Raw genomic sequence first — 16,715 nt, 5'->3', positions numbered from 1 at the left:
CCTGTTCTTGCGCCTCATTTATAAACAGCACAAATGCATAAAATCACCAGAAGGCAACAGATTCCTTAGCTGGAGGATATGTTTTATATACTGTATATCAGTGGGAAAGGAGGACTGTTCACATTCGGGCTAGACTACGATTAGGGATGAAAACGTGTAAAGAAATGTTTATACTGTTGAAAATCTGGATGTTTTTGCCCTGAATTTGGTGAACATTGTGCCCTACGATTAAGGTGCTGAACCTCGCTGGACACTGCAGGCAGATTGTATCATTCACTAGAAGGTCAGATTCACTGCCACGCAACTAATTACTAGATTCGTTCTTCTGACAATATGCTCCGATTGGCTGTGATGCTACAAGTTGAAAGATAAAAACAATCCTAATCTATGTACGGTGTGGTGGACTAGCAGACTTTTCAAAGCTTTTTGATGGAAGGAAGCAACAAATAGTTCTTAAGTTTACAAATACCTTACAGTATAACATTTTACAGGAAACAAATCGGACTATCGCAAAAAAAACTGATGCAGTAACACTCTAAAGACAATGAGAAGGTCATCCCGCCAGCGGGACAGCAGGCTAATGCTGTGATTTCCAATGCCATTTGCAAATATATTTCACCACCAGTTTAACACATTCGCAAAAATATTTTTATAACATGGAATTTCCACACAGCAAGGTGAAACGCTAGCCTCAGCAGTACTCCTCCCCCTGCTGATCACCCATGTCATGGTTGGACAGCTTACGGCTCGGACTGGACAGCTCCAGCAGCTCCTCGGCCGTGCTGGGCACAGAGCTGATATACATGTCCCACATCTGCTCTGGGCAATCCAGCTCCAGGAGCTGCTGCTTGATCTTCAGGTTTTTCTCCATGTTCCTCCGCTTGTGCTTGAACTCCAGGATCGTCTTTGTGTATCTGTTGATGGTGGTCACCGAGGAGGCCATGCAGGCTGTGAAAGATCCCCAGGCCAACCTGCAAAAAAGAACACACAGATACTCAGAACGTATCGCAGCCAGGAAATAAAAGCGTAACACAAAAGATACTTACATGTAAGACCAGCTGTAATCCCAGCTTTGGGGTTTCCAGTCCTCAGGGCCCAGACTTACAGTGAGCTGAAAAGCTGTTGTGTACATCATGTGTGCTACCATGCCAAGAAGACCTGCAGAATAACACCCAAAATACATTATGTGGAAATAAATAAATAAATAAATAAATAAATAAAAGCAAATTATAGTAAGTATGCAATGCACCAAAACCCCTGTCAACATGTCCAATTGTCCAAACTCCAGTTTGTCCTGTAGAATCTTATATGATTTCTATTGAAAATGTGATTTCTATTGGTACCATCTTTTTGAAATCTTACTACAACTCTGCTTTTATTTGTATTTTATTGAAACAAATGTTATTGGAAAGTTATTGGAAATTACAGAGGGTGCGTTTGGAGTTTTGAAAAAAGATAAAAGATGAAATATCTTTTATCTCCTAAAATCTCTTTTATCTCTGAATCTTTTATCTCTGAATTGGAACCCAAATGGATCCCATTAAAAAAAAAGTCTTGTAGAAGTGGTCCTACAGGATATTTATGTCTTGTGAAATAAGAAAATTCCTCTCGGAATGTTTCAAAGATATTAAAGATATTTTGTATATATAACAAATATTTGTATATATAACAAAATATATGATATACAAAGTTCTCAAGAAGTATGGCCTTAAATGACATGCGATAATTTCATAATTGTCCATTCAAGCAATGAGTTAGTAGGAGTAGTCTTATATATTAAAGTGTATTATATTATTATGTATATTAGTATATTATCACAAAATCATGTCAATGCAAACTAATGATCAAACAGATTATTGAGAGAAATTTTCTCACAATTCTGTTTCCTGGAGTATAAAAATAAGGTTGTAAAATCTATAATTCATCATAAATCATCATTGTCGTATGAAAAAAACAAACAAACCGAGAACTTCCAACTATTGTGGAAGTGCTGAGCTGCACAAATCATGTAACAGATATAAAAAAACACATTAGCAGTTACAACAATTCAGCACGATTAGACCCATGAGTGTGCTTTCTTTTCGAGTCAGGAGGAAGGACAAGAAGAGAAAAAAAGCACAAATATTAGTTTTAGGATTGCACACTTAAATTCTTGCAAAATCAGCTTTGAAACTCCACTTTCATAACAATAAATTGCTTAAAAGAAATAATTACCGAGAGCATTCCTAGATCACGCTGCCAGATATGTGTTAGATATTATGTGTTATTGCAAACTGAGACCAAAATCAACCTTTTTGGTCACACCATTAGTAGGTTTAATGGCAAAACAGGGATACAAAGAAAAGCAGCTGATAAAACATAGAGGTGGACCATTGATACAGTTTTCAGAGCTGTTTTGTGGCCAGAGGTACCGATTTCATCCCGATACCTGAATGCCTTTTCCAGGTTCAGAATTGGCCATAGATGACGCTTTCAACTAGATATTTAACTAAACTTATTTAATATTTAACTAGCTTCAAATCAACACAGAAACTGTTTCGCAAAATCAAAGCTGTAAAGTGACCATCTCAGTCTCTTTATTAAAGCCATACTGAAAGCTTGGAGTCTAAACTGAAGATGGAACACACACACAACCCTAAGTAAAGTAAATGAGAAATGTTTTACATCAAGGCAGACGATGATTCCCTTAAAAAAGCCTTTCTGACTTTATTAGACATTACAGGAAAAGATTGAGCTTGAGGTAAGCAGCAAAACAATGTAAGACATTACATTGTGAGGACGTGACGGTCCATAGGTCAAGGCGCTGGGTTACTGATCAGAAGGTTAGGGTTTGAGCCCACAAGCTGCTGAGACATCAGGGGTGACCACAATGACTGACCCTGCGCTCTGACCCCAGGGCTCATAATAATAACTTGGGATATGCGAAAACCCTTTTTATTCAATTGATGTACTTGAAAGGCTTTGCGACCTCTGCTTGCTGTGGAGAGACCAGGCCTCCAGTCCTCAGTGTCGCCTGATACCGGAGACCGGGAGAGGGGAGGCCGAAAGCGCTGCGCGAGTAAGCGGAAGCGAGGTAAGCGGGCGGGTGTCCATGCTATAGGCTAAAAACAAACCCTTTCTAGTTTCTAGTTACTGCTCATCATCAGTGGAGTTTGTGACTGTTAGATGCATGCCATATTATTTACTACGGGAATTCGCCACTGTTTACATTGTCGGAGTTTACCTCCCCCCAGTGCTAATGCTAAAGAGGTGCTAATGCTAAAGAGGCGCTAAGTGAGCTAATAGCAATCTACAGAATGTTCACCCCGATGGAGGAGTACACGGCATCAGTGAAAAACTACATCGGCAAGTGCATTGATGACATGACCGTCTCCAAGACCATCACTACACGCTCCAACCAGAAGCTGTGGATGACTGCTAACATGCGTGCGCTGCTGAAGACTAGAGACCTAGTCTTCAGAACAGGGGACGGGGCGGCCTTAAGAACAGCAAGGACCAAACTGTCCCGAGCCATCAGAGAGGCAAGGCGCGCACACGCCCAGACAACCCACAGCCACTTCCAGGACAGCGCATGTGGCAGGGAATACAGGCGATCACGAAATACAAGACAGCTTCACCTGCTTGTGATAGCGATCCCAGATGCGCTGAACGACTTCAATGCTCGGTTTGAGGTGCAAAACAATGTAGCGGCAAGGAAGACCATCCCTCCCCCCAATGACCAGGTACTCTGTCTGTCCATGGCCGACGTGCAACTCTATGCAGAGTTAACCCACAGAAGGCTGCTGGACTAGACAACATTCCTGGCAGGGTGCTCAGGGAATGCGCAGAACAGATAGCGGATGTCTTCACTGACATCTTCAACATTTCCCTGAGCAGCGCTGTTGTTCCTACGTGCCTCAAGACAACCACCATCGTCCCTGTCCCAAAGAAGTCTACAGTGTCCTGCCTCAATGACTATCGTCCCGTCACACTCACACCCATTGTTATGAAGTGCTTCAAGAAGCTTGTCATGAGGCACATTAAGACCCAGTTACCACTGGGTATTGTCCAAACCGCTCCATGGACGATGCCATTGCCACAGTCCTTCATTTAGCCCTCACCCACCTGGACAATAAAGACACTTATGTACGAATGCTGTTCATAGACTTTAGTTCAGCATTCAATACAATCATCCCTCAGCACCTGATTGAGAAGCTGAGCCTGCTGGGACTAAACACCTCCTTCTGCAACTGGATCCTGGACTTCCTGACTGGGAGACCTCAGTCAGTCCGGATCGGGAACAGCATCTCCACCACCACCACACTGAACACTGGAGCCCCTCAGGGCTGCATGCTCATTCCACTGCTGTTCACCTTGCTGACTCACGACTGTGCAGCAATGCACAGATCGAACCATATCATCAAGTTCGTCAATGACACGATAGTGGTGGGTAACTACCTGGTGTAGGCCCAACAACCTGTCTCTGAATGTTGATAAAACTAAAGAGATGGTTGTTGACTTCAGAAGAGCACAGAGCGACCACTCTCAACGGAACATCGACGGATCATCTGTAGAGATCGTCAAGAGCACCAAATTTCTTGGTGTTCATCTAGCAGAGAACTTCACCTGGTCACTCAACACCAGCTCCATCACCAAGAAAGCCCAGCAGTGTCTCTACTTCTTACGAAGGCTGAGAAAGGCACATCCCCCCCCCCCCCCCTGAATACTTTTTACAGAGGGACCATTGAGAGCATTCTGAGCAGCTGCATCACTGTCTGGTTTGGGAACTGTACCATCTCGGATCACAAGACCCTGCAGCGGAAAGTGAGGACAGCTGAGAAGATCATTTCTCTCTTTCCTCTATCATGGACATTTACACCATACGCTGCATCAGCAAAGCCAACAGCATGGATGACCCCACACACCCCTCACATCACTCTTCACCCTACTGCCGTCTGGGAAAAGGTACCGAAGCATTCGAGCCCTCACAACCAGACTGTGTAACAGTTTCTTTCCACAAGCCATAAGACTCCTAAATAACTGAACTGATCTGTTCTGAGCACAACATACACACGCACATCATCTGTATGGACTGCACAGACCTACACCAAATACACACACTTCCAATATATTTCCATCAATATGTTTACATGCTGTTTCCATCCATCAACCTGTTTACATGCTGTTTTTGCACACTTTTTTGCTCTTTGCACATACTGTCTAACATTTCAGTCGTTTGCACAATTCTTTACATTATCTCAGGTACCTGCTGCTATGAAACTGTGTTCTTTATAGTATTACTGCACACAATATTGTAGAACATACAGTATTTACACTGGTCGGTGCTGTTTCTGTTTATTGTCTTTTGTGTATTATCTTTTTTGTATTGCCTTGTAATTTTTTGTTTGCACTGTCTTTTGTCCTGCACTGTCCTTTTGTCTTTTGCCCTACACTGTCTTGCCTGTTTTGTTTGTCTTGTCCTGCACTGTTTGCACCAGGTTGCACAGTTTACTTACTTAAGTCCTTAGCCATGTCTTTGGTTTTATGTAGCGCCATGGTCCTGGAGAATCATTGTCTCATTTCACAGTGTACTGCAACAGCTATATATGGTTGAAATGACAATAAAAGCTTTTTGACTTGACTTGAAGACATTTCAAGATGGCTAAACTTCACCTGCTCCCTTAAATACATGAGTATTTTTAGTATAAAATAAGTTAATGCGTACATAAGTATAGAGATATAGTTATATAATAATATATCATGTAAAATATATAAATTTTTTTCCAAAAAGTTATATATATATGTGTGTATGTATATTGTCACCTAACTGTTATTTAGGGAAAAAATACCTTGGTTTTACTATAATTTATTAAAAAATTTTTTTGCACTAATTTCTGAAATCTATGTGCCACGTGCATACTGTTTAATACTATATTAACGTCTAACATAAAAAAAAATCAATGGCAAATACTGACACTATCAATTGACATTATCTGATTTTATGTATTATTATTTAATTTCAATTTCTCTAGCTGTCATTTTCTCTTATATTACCTACAACATACATCTGTCTCTCTTTGGCATCTTTGGCATTTTTCCCAATCGTCTGCCATGTTGACATGACTGCAGGTTGCCATTAGGGGACAGTGTTAAACCACATAAACACATGAGACCCCATTAGAAAATGGCTGAAATTCAAGGCCCTTCCAGAGTCACCTCTTCTCCCTCTTCTCCCTTTACTCCAACTACATATTTAAACAATGTAAATATCCACTTAACTAAACATCCAAGTTCTCAAATATTCAGTGCACCAATATGTAATCATTAAAGGCTCTTCCAGTTAAAAGGGTGCTAGGGACCTGATGTAAAATTTGGTATAATAAATAGAATTGTTTATCTCTTATTTACTTTTGCGGCGCTTCTTAAGGGAATCAGAGCACAAATGTTTTTGAGACTCAGTCGTCTGCCCTGATGGACCTCAGTAAGTGCTGCACAGTGTAAGGAATACAGGACACACAAAGTCAAACACATTAGGTCATTTGGTGTTCATCTTCTAAATAACTTGTGTCAAAAGCAAACGATGCAGTGCAATCTATCTACATGAAGCACTACTATCTATCCACTGCATACAAAAAGAGAAGCTAGAGCTAGAGAAGCAGAAATGACTGAACATTTTTCATTCTTGATAGATAATTATTGAGCACCGGTCTTTTTTCATACTAAATATATCTAATAGTGAATTTGCAAAAACACAAATACACATACACTACATGGCCCCATATGTGGAACTATTCTAATTTGTTTTTCACAAATTTGGAAGCACAAAATTGTTTAGGACATGAATTTCCTAATACTGGAACTATGAGGCCAAAACCTGTTCCAGCTTAACAATGCCATTTTGTAAGATCACTGAGTTTGGAGTGGAAGAACTGAAGTGTCCTGCACAGAGCCCTGACCTCAACCCCTCCAGGCACCTTTGGGATGAACTGGAACACCAACTGAACCCCAGACCTCAGTCAGTGCCTAACCTCATTAATGCTTTTATGGTTGAATTGGCAAATCCCCATAGCTACGCTTCATAAGCCTTCCGAAAAGATTGGAGCTTATTATAAGAGCAAAGCAAAGGCTAGAGCTAGAATAGGAGGCACACATATTGGTACCACATATTGGTATGCTGGATAGGCTTTCACTAATTTTTATACATATACCCCTTTTATAATGGTGAGTAATGTATCATCATCGTGTTAACTTTCATTCATTCATTGTCTACCGCTTATCCGAACTACCTCGGGTCACGGGGAGCCTGTGCCTATCTCAGGCGTCATCGGGCATCAAGGCAGGATACACCCTGGACGGAGTGCCAACCCATCGCAGGGCACACACACACTCTCATTCACTCACGCAATCACACACTAGGGACAATTTTCCAGAGATGCCAATCAACCTACCATGCATGTCTTGGACCGGGGGAGGAAACCGGAGTACCCGGAGGAAACCCCCAAGGCACGGGGAGAACATGCAAACTCCACACACACAAGGTGGAGGCGGGAATCGAACCCCGACCCTGGAGGTGTGAGGCGAACGTGCTAACCACTAAGCCACCGTGCCCCCCGTGTTAACTTATTCTACTAATTAACATACAGTATAATTTACATTAGTGATGTGTTTGTAAACAGTGTTGGCAAACCCAAACATTATACTCCTAAACTAACTGCACAGTTCACCGCAAACAATTCTAACACAACGCTTTTGAGAGAACAAAGCATCTACTTGTGGTAGCGTGACATTATACAAATGGTTCTGGTGACATTCGCACAGAAGGGCGATCCATTCAAGCACATGGTAAAGACTGTAGCATGTGATATTGTAGGTGATCGGTGGCACAAGCAGTTAAGGTTCTGGGTTGTTGACTGGAGAATTAGGGTTAAAGCCCCAGCACTGCAAAGCTGCCACTGTTGGGCCCTTGAGCAAGGCCCTTAACCCCCTCTGCTCCAGGCCGCTGTATCATGGCTGAATCTGTGCTCTGACCCCAATCTCCAAAGTTGGAAGAAAGGAAGAAAGAATTTCAATGTGCTGTAATGTAGATGTGACAAAATGCTCTTATCTCTGCATTACAGCAATGTTTTCCATGTATATCTTCCATATTATATCCCTGCTATCAACCTTCCTCTGACTCACACTCTAGCTTTATCAATTACTTTCTCTCTTTCAGATCAGATTGTCTTATTGATTAATGAATAAATCTGTCCTTCCAGCAGGGTGTGAAATTTAGTCTGGGAGGATTTCATTACATCGGCCCAAATAAATAAAAAACAGTGTAACAAAATTCGTTCGCCATAAGAAAAGACAGATAAACAGACCCTATTCATCAATAATAACAATAAGAACAATAATAAACTGAGGCTTCTTCATGTTATGTTCAGCTACAAGTTACACAGCAATGTAACAAGTGATACTGCAGACTTGACAAAAAAACAAAAAACAAACAAAAACATTATGCTGTAGATCTAAATAAGCCGATAATATATAGTAGTGTGTAATGCAACTGATTCAAGAGAAACAAACATGAGGATTTATAATAAGGATTTAGCTTGTATGGCTGAGTGCTACGCGTTATGAGCATGAGATGTATATGTTCAGCTAGTTTAGGATTAAAAGAATGAAATACATCATTATGCTGCCAAGATGCCAGGATGAAACTGTCCATGTATAAGGAATGAAACATGACAAAATGAACTTGATGTTTTGGCTCCCTCATGAAGCTGGTTCATAAGTGGGCAAAGCTTCATCAGGAATACTGTTAAAATTTTGTTAAGAATTCATATAAAAATAGCTTGATTTTTTTCAACACTTATCTTGTTCATAGCACAGTTACATATATGTTGTTTAATAGTCTTGAAATGTCTTTAAAAAATTTTCAATTAAAGAAGAACCTTCTCTGAGCAGGTATGTGCACATGTTGAATGGTAATGTTTATATTTCAGTGAGTACATTTACTTTAGGTTGCATTCATTTTTTGTTCAATGGTGGCTTTCTGATCAGATGACTGTTAGTTCAAATCCCAGGACCACCAAGCTGCCATTGCTGGGCCCTTGAGCAAGGATCTTAACCCTGACCTGCTCAGTTGTATAAATGTAAGTTGTACTATATAAGAGTGTCTAAAACATGTCAGAAATGTATTACCATAAAACCTTTAATTTAAAGCTTCAAATGCCTAAAAAGGCAAAGTTTGGCAAGGGATTGTATAAAGAGATTCTCACAGAGGTCTTTTATATGCTATCTGAATGCAGGATCACGGTTTAGATGCCTAGTCTACAGAAAAAGCAAAGGCCAGCCTTCTGCAGCACAAACATCTAAATCTGTCATTCTCCTCAGACCACAAACAGTGCCATCCTCTGAGAGAAGTGTCATCGACATGGCCAAAGTTCCAACATGAGATCTGAACAGCATCCTGCTGCTCCCGCTCGCGCTTGTTAACACACCAAGCCGTCCCCACAGACAGCCGTGTGATCACAGAGATATGCAAAACGTGACATTTTGAATCTTGATGAGGCTTGGGCATGCAGCGTTTTGAAACAAATCGCACGATCGCACTGATGAATACTGTTCAAACAAATCAGCGTGGTTACCTGACAAGACGGTGAATATGGAGGCAAAGGCGTTGAGTTTGAGTCCATCTATGACGTTCCCAAATTGGCAGACTTCGATAGACATGAGGATTCCACCAGTGGCAAGGAGAAGGATGTACAGACATTCTGCAACGATGCACAGCCATAAGACCCCTGGAGGAGACAGAGAGACAACATATGGAAACACACAAACACAACAACAACTAAATCTTGATAATAAGGCGTTAAAAAACAGGAACTTATATAGTGATGCAAATGTTGAAACAAGACACAGGCAAGGATGTGAGTGAAACAATTGATGTGTTAGGGTTGATGGGAAGTGAAGTTCAACACCCCTTCATGATTTCAGAGACACCCTGAAAACCAGAGTAAATGGAGTTTTTCTTAATTCTGTTATAAAAATCTGAATTTTGCCTGATATTTGCCAAGTTGTATGGTGCATATGGTCTCACAACTTCACAACAGTCACAATTTTAGTTCTTACCAGACATCCGTTCTCATCATATCTTATCTTGTCATATACAGTACAACCCCTTAAACCTGATAAAGTGTTTACAGATAAATTTGTTCATGCTCCTGGTGAATGTTCGTATCTAAGACAGTTAGCTTGCTTTGCTACTCCACCAGAAAACGCAGTACAAAACCTAACATATATAAATAACACTATTGATTCCAATATTTGTGTTAAAAATTGTAAGAAAAAAGAAAAAAAGATTCTTTTAAATTTTGGGTAAAAAAACTCACAAAGCATTCACAAGTAACAAACTACAAGGGATAGATGTTTCTTGCTAGTGTGAAGTATACATATCTGCATAATTTTATCCACCCCTAGAGGACCGGAGGATTTTTTTTTTAAAATCCAAAAACAACTTCTGGAAAAGAAACAGAACACCAACATGCTTTTCCAGTACATGTAAATAAGTTGAGCTAAAAATATATATGTTCTCCTTCTTTTTCATCATTTATTTTATTATTTAATGTTCTGTAAGCTCCCACGACAACACCACTATGTTATTATCTGATGAAAATTTTGTTCTGCCACTTGTGAAGTACAGATTTCTACTGGGTGAACTATATATAGAAAATAAATGATCTACTGTAACCCAGAGCAATGTGGTCTTGAATTTATGTTACCAGGTAACATAGTGTAACTAAATGCATAAAAATAATATAGTTATATGTTAAAAGCCCTGCATTACAACCCAAAGGTCAAATCAAGGACAAGCAGAAAGCAGATTGTCAAACATGTGAAAAGTTTTGACAGAGGAGAGATGATAACTGTAAATGAACTAAAAATGAAAGTAGTATATTAGACATAATATGTCATATGTTTGCATATTCATAAAGAACTGCAGAAATCAAACAATAAGGACTTACCTCTCTCATGTGGAGGGGGAATACTTATGAAACTTCTGCAGTTCTCACCTGTTAACAGAAACAGTATAGTTTTAATGGCCAGTTAATATAAAATCACTCGTGCGTACATGTCGTTACCCTGAAGACCGAACGTGTTAACATTTTTGTCTCGATTAGCAGAGGAGAGTACAATACATTTCACACCAATGTTATTACAAAACCACAAATCCAACCAGAAATACTGTTCTAATCTTTATAATTACCTTCGTGACGAAGCAGTAACTAAAGTGGTTAAAGCAGTACTTTGTGTGGAAGGTAGTTGGAGCTAGTGATATTACATTTTTAAATTCAAACACAATACACAATACAATCCTCCCTTCACTGATAAGCTCAATTCTGTGGTCTATTTTTTTTTTTTTTTTTTTTTTTAGAACATTATTTATTATTATTATATATTATTATGACATTATTTCGAAGAAGAGTCAAGTGACAAATAAAATGAGCAGATGTTAGCAACAGTCCAATACTCAGCAAAGCTCTCCAACTCACATCACAGATGCTGCTTATATGAGCTGAGGGAGCAGATCAACTCACCACAAGGGTGTAAAGTCTGACTGAGTTGTGCTTTTATCAGCACTTTTGTGATATCTAACAACCTGAACAGTTCTCAATAATCACTGTGTTTCCAACAACAAGTCCCAGCACTTTTCCTCCCAACGATCAATCACTGATCACAATTGTTCCTAACAACCAATCACTGATCTCTAATGTTATAAAAGAAAAAAAGAATCATTGGTCTCCAGTGCTTTCAAAAGCCAATCATTGATCTCCATTGTATCTAACAAAAACTGTTCCTATTTTCTTCCAACAACCAATCATTAATCATGATTGTTCCCAACAACCAATCACTGATCACCGTTGTAACAACCAATCACAAATTCCACCAGTATGCTTGGTGCAAAAAAGTCACCACAGGATCATCAATAATACTGTGCATCATGGTGGCAGCGGCATCAGGATTTGGGACTGCTTTTCTTTAGCCTGAACTGGGAATCACAAATTGTGACAAATATCAGTCGATTTTAGTGCAATACTTACAGCTATCTGATAGTATGCTAAAGATGAAAAGAATTTTACCTTTCAGCACAACAATGACCCAAAATATGCATACAAGCTCAATGTTTCTGAATGAACTAGCCAGAGCTCAGACCATAATCCAACTAAAAATCTGTTATTTTAAGAATGTTGCTGCAAGAAAGAGTAGGAAAATATTGCCAAGTTATGACATGCAACACTGATAGATGCTGACCTTACCCGAGATGGTGCTTTAACAATGTATTAGTTTAGGAATATGCAAGCTTCTTCATCTAGGTTGTTACAACTTTATATTTTTCCAAAAAAATTCTAATTGTTTTTTTTTTTTCAACTTAATTTCTATACATTGTAATTTGATCTTGGTTTCATTTTTTGACACTATTTCATGTTTGAGATTCCAAAGAAATCATTTGTATTTCTAAACTAATTTATGATGTCTGTCTATTCGAGTGTCCACATAAAATCTTCCTTCTTCACGTAACACTTTCTGATATGCAAAATAACACAAGGATTTTACCTAAGATGCAAATTAGTCCATGACATCGTTGGGTAACTTTGTGACCACGAACGCCACTGAAGCAATGACCGCAAAACACTCGCTTGTTAATGTTTAAAATTGATCAATGTTTATAATACAATTCCTTTCACAATCAAAGCAAGTTGCAGTGTCATCAGTATTATATATAATAATATAATCCTCTGTGGATATGCTATGACATAACCCATATGTTAATTAAAATGTTGGAGCCAAAAATAAAGAACTACTAACTAGAACAACTAACAACTAATTACTAAACTATGACATCATATCAGTCTTAACAGTCTGACTCAAGTTGAGTCATGGATTAAAGGTGCTTAGTAGATAGACATTAATAGACATTACGCTCTTCCATAAAAAAGGGTACGTAACGGTGTGACAGCTTTATCTCATGTACATGTATGGAGCTTTCACCTGTAAATGTGGAGATACAGTGCATTCATAAGTAGTTAAATGACATGATTTGACTTTATTCTTATTTTTTTGTAACCCTATATGCATATTTTTAGGTAAAGATGCAAACTAAAGGTATAAAAGCTGCATCTTTGAGGGTATCAGAGCTGAGTCAAAGATAATAGAGTGGCTTTATTGTAAGGTAAAGCAGCGCCTAGGAATAAACATATATAATAAACATATAAAATTAAACATATATGATAAACATATATAATAAACATATATAATAAACATATAAAATTAAACATATATGATAAACATATATATAATATATATAATAAGATAACAGAAGTGCTATAAATGCATACAGATGTTGATGTACAGATGTGGGACGAAGACAAAGCTGTTCTTACCACTCAGGTCAATATTCTGCTCGCAGGACAGCCAGATACCGCTGTGGAACTTCCTCAGGACAAACTTGTCCTCTCCGGTCTCCCACACGTACTGCACCTGGCGGCTGTCGTTAGCGCTCGAGCTGTTGTATCGGATGCAGTGCGCGTGCCTGTGGGCTGGAGGCAGCGGCCCGGTGCAAAACGGCTTCAGTACTTTTCGGTTCCCCGCGCACCAGTAGCTCGTGCTGAGCGCGCACCCGGCCAGCAGCAGCGCCACCAAGTTGAGCGCGAGCGCCAGAGACGCCCGCCGCCGCCGCTCCATAACGCACGCGCGGCAGGAGGGAACAATTTATTTTATTTTATTTCTTACTATTATTTGCGTGACGTCCCGGATATCCGCTGAAAAACCGCTACGGGGATAATTACATACTCAGAAGTCTTGTTTTCCCTCCTGTAGGGCGTCCTAAAGGTTATTGTGTGAGACTCTCCGTCCTGCCCTCGTCCTGCCCTCGTCCTGCCATTCACAGACCTGAAGAGATGCTGTCAGGAGAGAGAGAGGAAAGGAGAGGGAGGGAGTGAGAGAGAGACTGGGAGGGGGAGAGAGAGAAGGGGGGGAAAGAAAGAGATAGAGAGTGAGAGGGGGAGAGAGAGTGGGGAAGGGGGAGTAAGGAGAGAGAAGGAGAGAGAGAGAGTGAAAGAAGGAGAGTGAGAGAGAGAGAGAGAGTGTGTGTGTGTGAGAGAGAGAAAGAGAGAGAAGGAGAGTGAGTGAGAGAGAGAGAGAGAGAGAGAGAGAGAGAGAGAAGGAGAGTGAGTGAGAGAGAGAGAGAGAGAGGTTTCTTTGCACTTTCGGCTCCCTCCCATTTCACTCTTCCATTGGCTGCGTCCTAAACCGCACACTATCTCTCCACACAGTGAGTGTTTTTAAATACATCCTTTAGATTTGCTGCTACATTCTTTCCCCACGTCATTTTGCAATTATTTCCGCAAGCACACAAGAGTAAACAAACAAACAAACATACAGACAAATCAAACATTTAAGTTGTGCTTGATTTCACCCAAATATTCATCACGCATTGGTTTGTCACTTCATGGCTAATGGGAAATAAAAAAAATCATTCAGTTTGATAACACACTTAATGATAGACATGGAGACATAAGCATAAAGTTCTCTCTACACCACAGATACTTTTTATTGGTTAACACAATGAATGAAAAAAAAAAGAAAAAAAAAATGCACCAGTTGGCACAGTGGTGTAGTGGGTAGTGCTGCCACTTGACAACTCCTGGGCTCTGAGTTTCGCTCCAGTTTCTTTCCACCTGTCACCAACTGGCTTGTAGGTGCTCTGGTGACTCTACATTGCCCCTAGGTCTGTGTCTATGTGTGTGTCAGAGACAGAGGGAAAGAGGGAGAGAGAGAGAGAGAGAGAGAGAGAGAGAGAGAGAGAGATGCCCAGGCTGGGCACTGGATTTTCTGTGACTCCTAAAGTGGTTACTAAAATTGACAAATTTTTCATGGTAAAAGAAAATATTTCTGGGTAACAAATCCCCTTTATATGACAAATTATGCAGCAAGTGGGTACCAGTTCATCGTGAGTTTGGCTTACTATCTGTGTCTGTATGGGTTTCATCTGAGCTCCTTGATGTCCTTTTCACATCCCAAAAAAAAACATCAGGTTGATGGATCAGCAATGCTAAATTACCCTTAAATGTCAATGTGTATGCATGCATGGTGCTCTGTGATGCAGTGGTATTTGTGTTTAAAGTCAAACTTATTTTAAATTAATGATTTCAATTGGCTCAGTGTTTGCTTTAATCAAGGAGTGGATTAAAATCGGATTGAAAAAAAAAAACTTGTTAGACAATAAAATGTTCACCCCATTGCTGAGAGATGAGTCTGAATCCCAATGATGACACTTTAGCATGTTATCCATATTCAGGACCGTTATTGGCCCTGAAACAATCAATATTACTCTCTCCACTAACCAATCATGAGTGTATGGTAGCTCGCGTATGATGAAGCACATTCCTTTAAGAGTCTAGTGATTGTTTATTTAGGATAGGAATTAGTAATTATAAAATTGGCAGAAAACTGGGTGAAATAAAAGTCTTTCATTTGAAAGAGTCTCCAGTTTCTGAAGTTTGGTAACCTAGCAACCTGCTTGTAATGGTGATGGTGGAAGCTGCTAGCTTTTTGAGTGAGAGGTGAATTCATAACACGTCTTTGTTCTCTGTCCTTCTATCTTTTTCACTTTTTTCACTCTTACAACATGGAAAAAACTTTCTACATAGGAATACATGTCAGTTCTGGGTGTTTATGGTTTGGAGTTCAATCAGTATGTAAGGAATATAAGTGTAACCTGGTCCAAATAGATTGCTGAGGAAATATACAGAATAAAATCACCACATGATATGTACATTTAGATAGATTAGTGTGGCAAATGCTCACACTTTTGGACTGGATGACTACAAATATTTGTTTTAATCATTTAAAGCAAGATCTGTTGTCAAACCGATCTTACCATATTCATAACTTTTATTACAGTTCCATGATAGAAATAGGAAAATAATGACATTTCATGAGCAGACCTATTCTTCTTTTTTCTCCTTACACTGAACCATGCCAACACTCTTCAGGAGAGTCTGACACTGTAGCTTATTATAGTTCATTATGGCATGCATTTCTTCAGATTTCATCCAAAAGAAAAGATTAGAAATGATCAAAACTCACACTTTACTCTAACCCCAACCTTTTTGAATTTCTCAGTCGAGTTGGTTCGTCTCATATTGTAAACACATTTCCTATTAAACCAAAGGTTCATATTCATTCATATAAGTCTGCAATTAGAAGACCTACAACCACTTTGACATATTGTTGATGCTAGTTTGAGACACAACCAGTGAGTTCTTGTCAGAACGCCTATATTTTTAGACTGCTTTCTCTTCTGTCTGTGGTAAAATAAATCTAGTATATAATTTGCAGGCCAGAATACAGAAAAAGGAAGTCACAAATAAGTAGATTAAATGAATTGCCAATAGATTAAGGCAATTAAATCAATTAAAACACTTATCTAGTCACATTTATGTCAAACATGCACAAATTTTTTTTTTAATCTTAATTTTTTTCTATCATTTATAGACAGTGAATACATTTGAATTACAAATGCACTCACTGGATGAAAATTATAATAAAATATGAAGGTACATTTCCTCTAAAATGTCAGTTTGATCTGGATAATGTGAGAAGTGTTTGTTGATCTCAGCCTACTTTAGAAGCAGTCACGGCTCTGAATCAATCAAGACGTCCTCAAACTGTAAATCATCTGTGGTGTCAGT

The 16,715-nt window shown here is 39.3% G+C and overlaps 1 protein-coding gene across 1 annotated transcript; it reads right to left on the bottom strand.

Annotated features, from left to right (window-relative positions):
• Positions 1-605: 605 nt before the first annotated feature.
• gsg1l2b (gsg1-like 2b) lies at positions 606-13,903 on the bottom strand. The gene is made up of 5 exons (XM_060890809.1): positions 13,404-13,903; positions 10,986-11,033; positions 9,609-9,761; positions 1,047-1,158; positions 606-971 (listed from the first exon to the last, which is right to left on the bottom strand). Exons 1-5 carry the CDS (start codon positions 13,702-13,704, stop codon positions 692-694), a joined length of 894 nt encoding a protein of 297 aa, XP_060746792.1. The 5' UTR covers positions 13,705-13,903; the 3' UTR covers positions 606-691.
• Positions 13,904-16,715: the final 2,812 nt, after the last annotated feature.

Source organism: Tachysurus vachellii, chromosome 2 (assembly GCF_030014155.1).
Source record: "Tachysurus vachellii isolate PV-2020 chromosome 2, HZAU_Pvac_v1, whole genome shotgun sequence".
Lineage (NCBI taxonomy): Eukaryota > Metazoa > Chordata > Actinopteri > Siluriformes > Bagridae > Tachysurus > Tachysurus vachellii.
Note: the sequence above shows the minus strand (reverse complement) of the source record. Positions and strands in the feature narration are given on the sequence as shown.

What these genes read in the sequence shown, in the direction of transcription:
- gsg1l2b (XM_060890809.1), bottom strand. Translation starts at nt 13,704, where the DNA reads ATGGAGCGGCGGCGGCGGGCGTCTCTGGCGCTCGCGCTCAACTTGGTG. An exon ending in TCCCCCTCCACATGAGAGAG is followed by an intron (nt 9,762 to 10,985) that starts GTAAGTCCTTAT and finishes TGTCTCCTCCAG; the next exon opens with GGGTCTTATGGCTGTGCATC. An exon ending in GATTACAGCTGGTCTTACAT is followed by an intron (nt 972 to 1,046) that starts GTAAGTATCTTT and finishes TCTTTTTTGCAG; the next exon opens with GTTGGCCTGGGGATCTTTCA.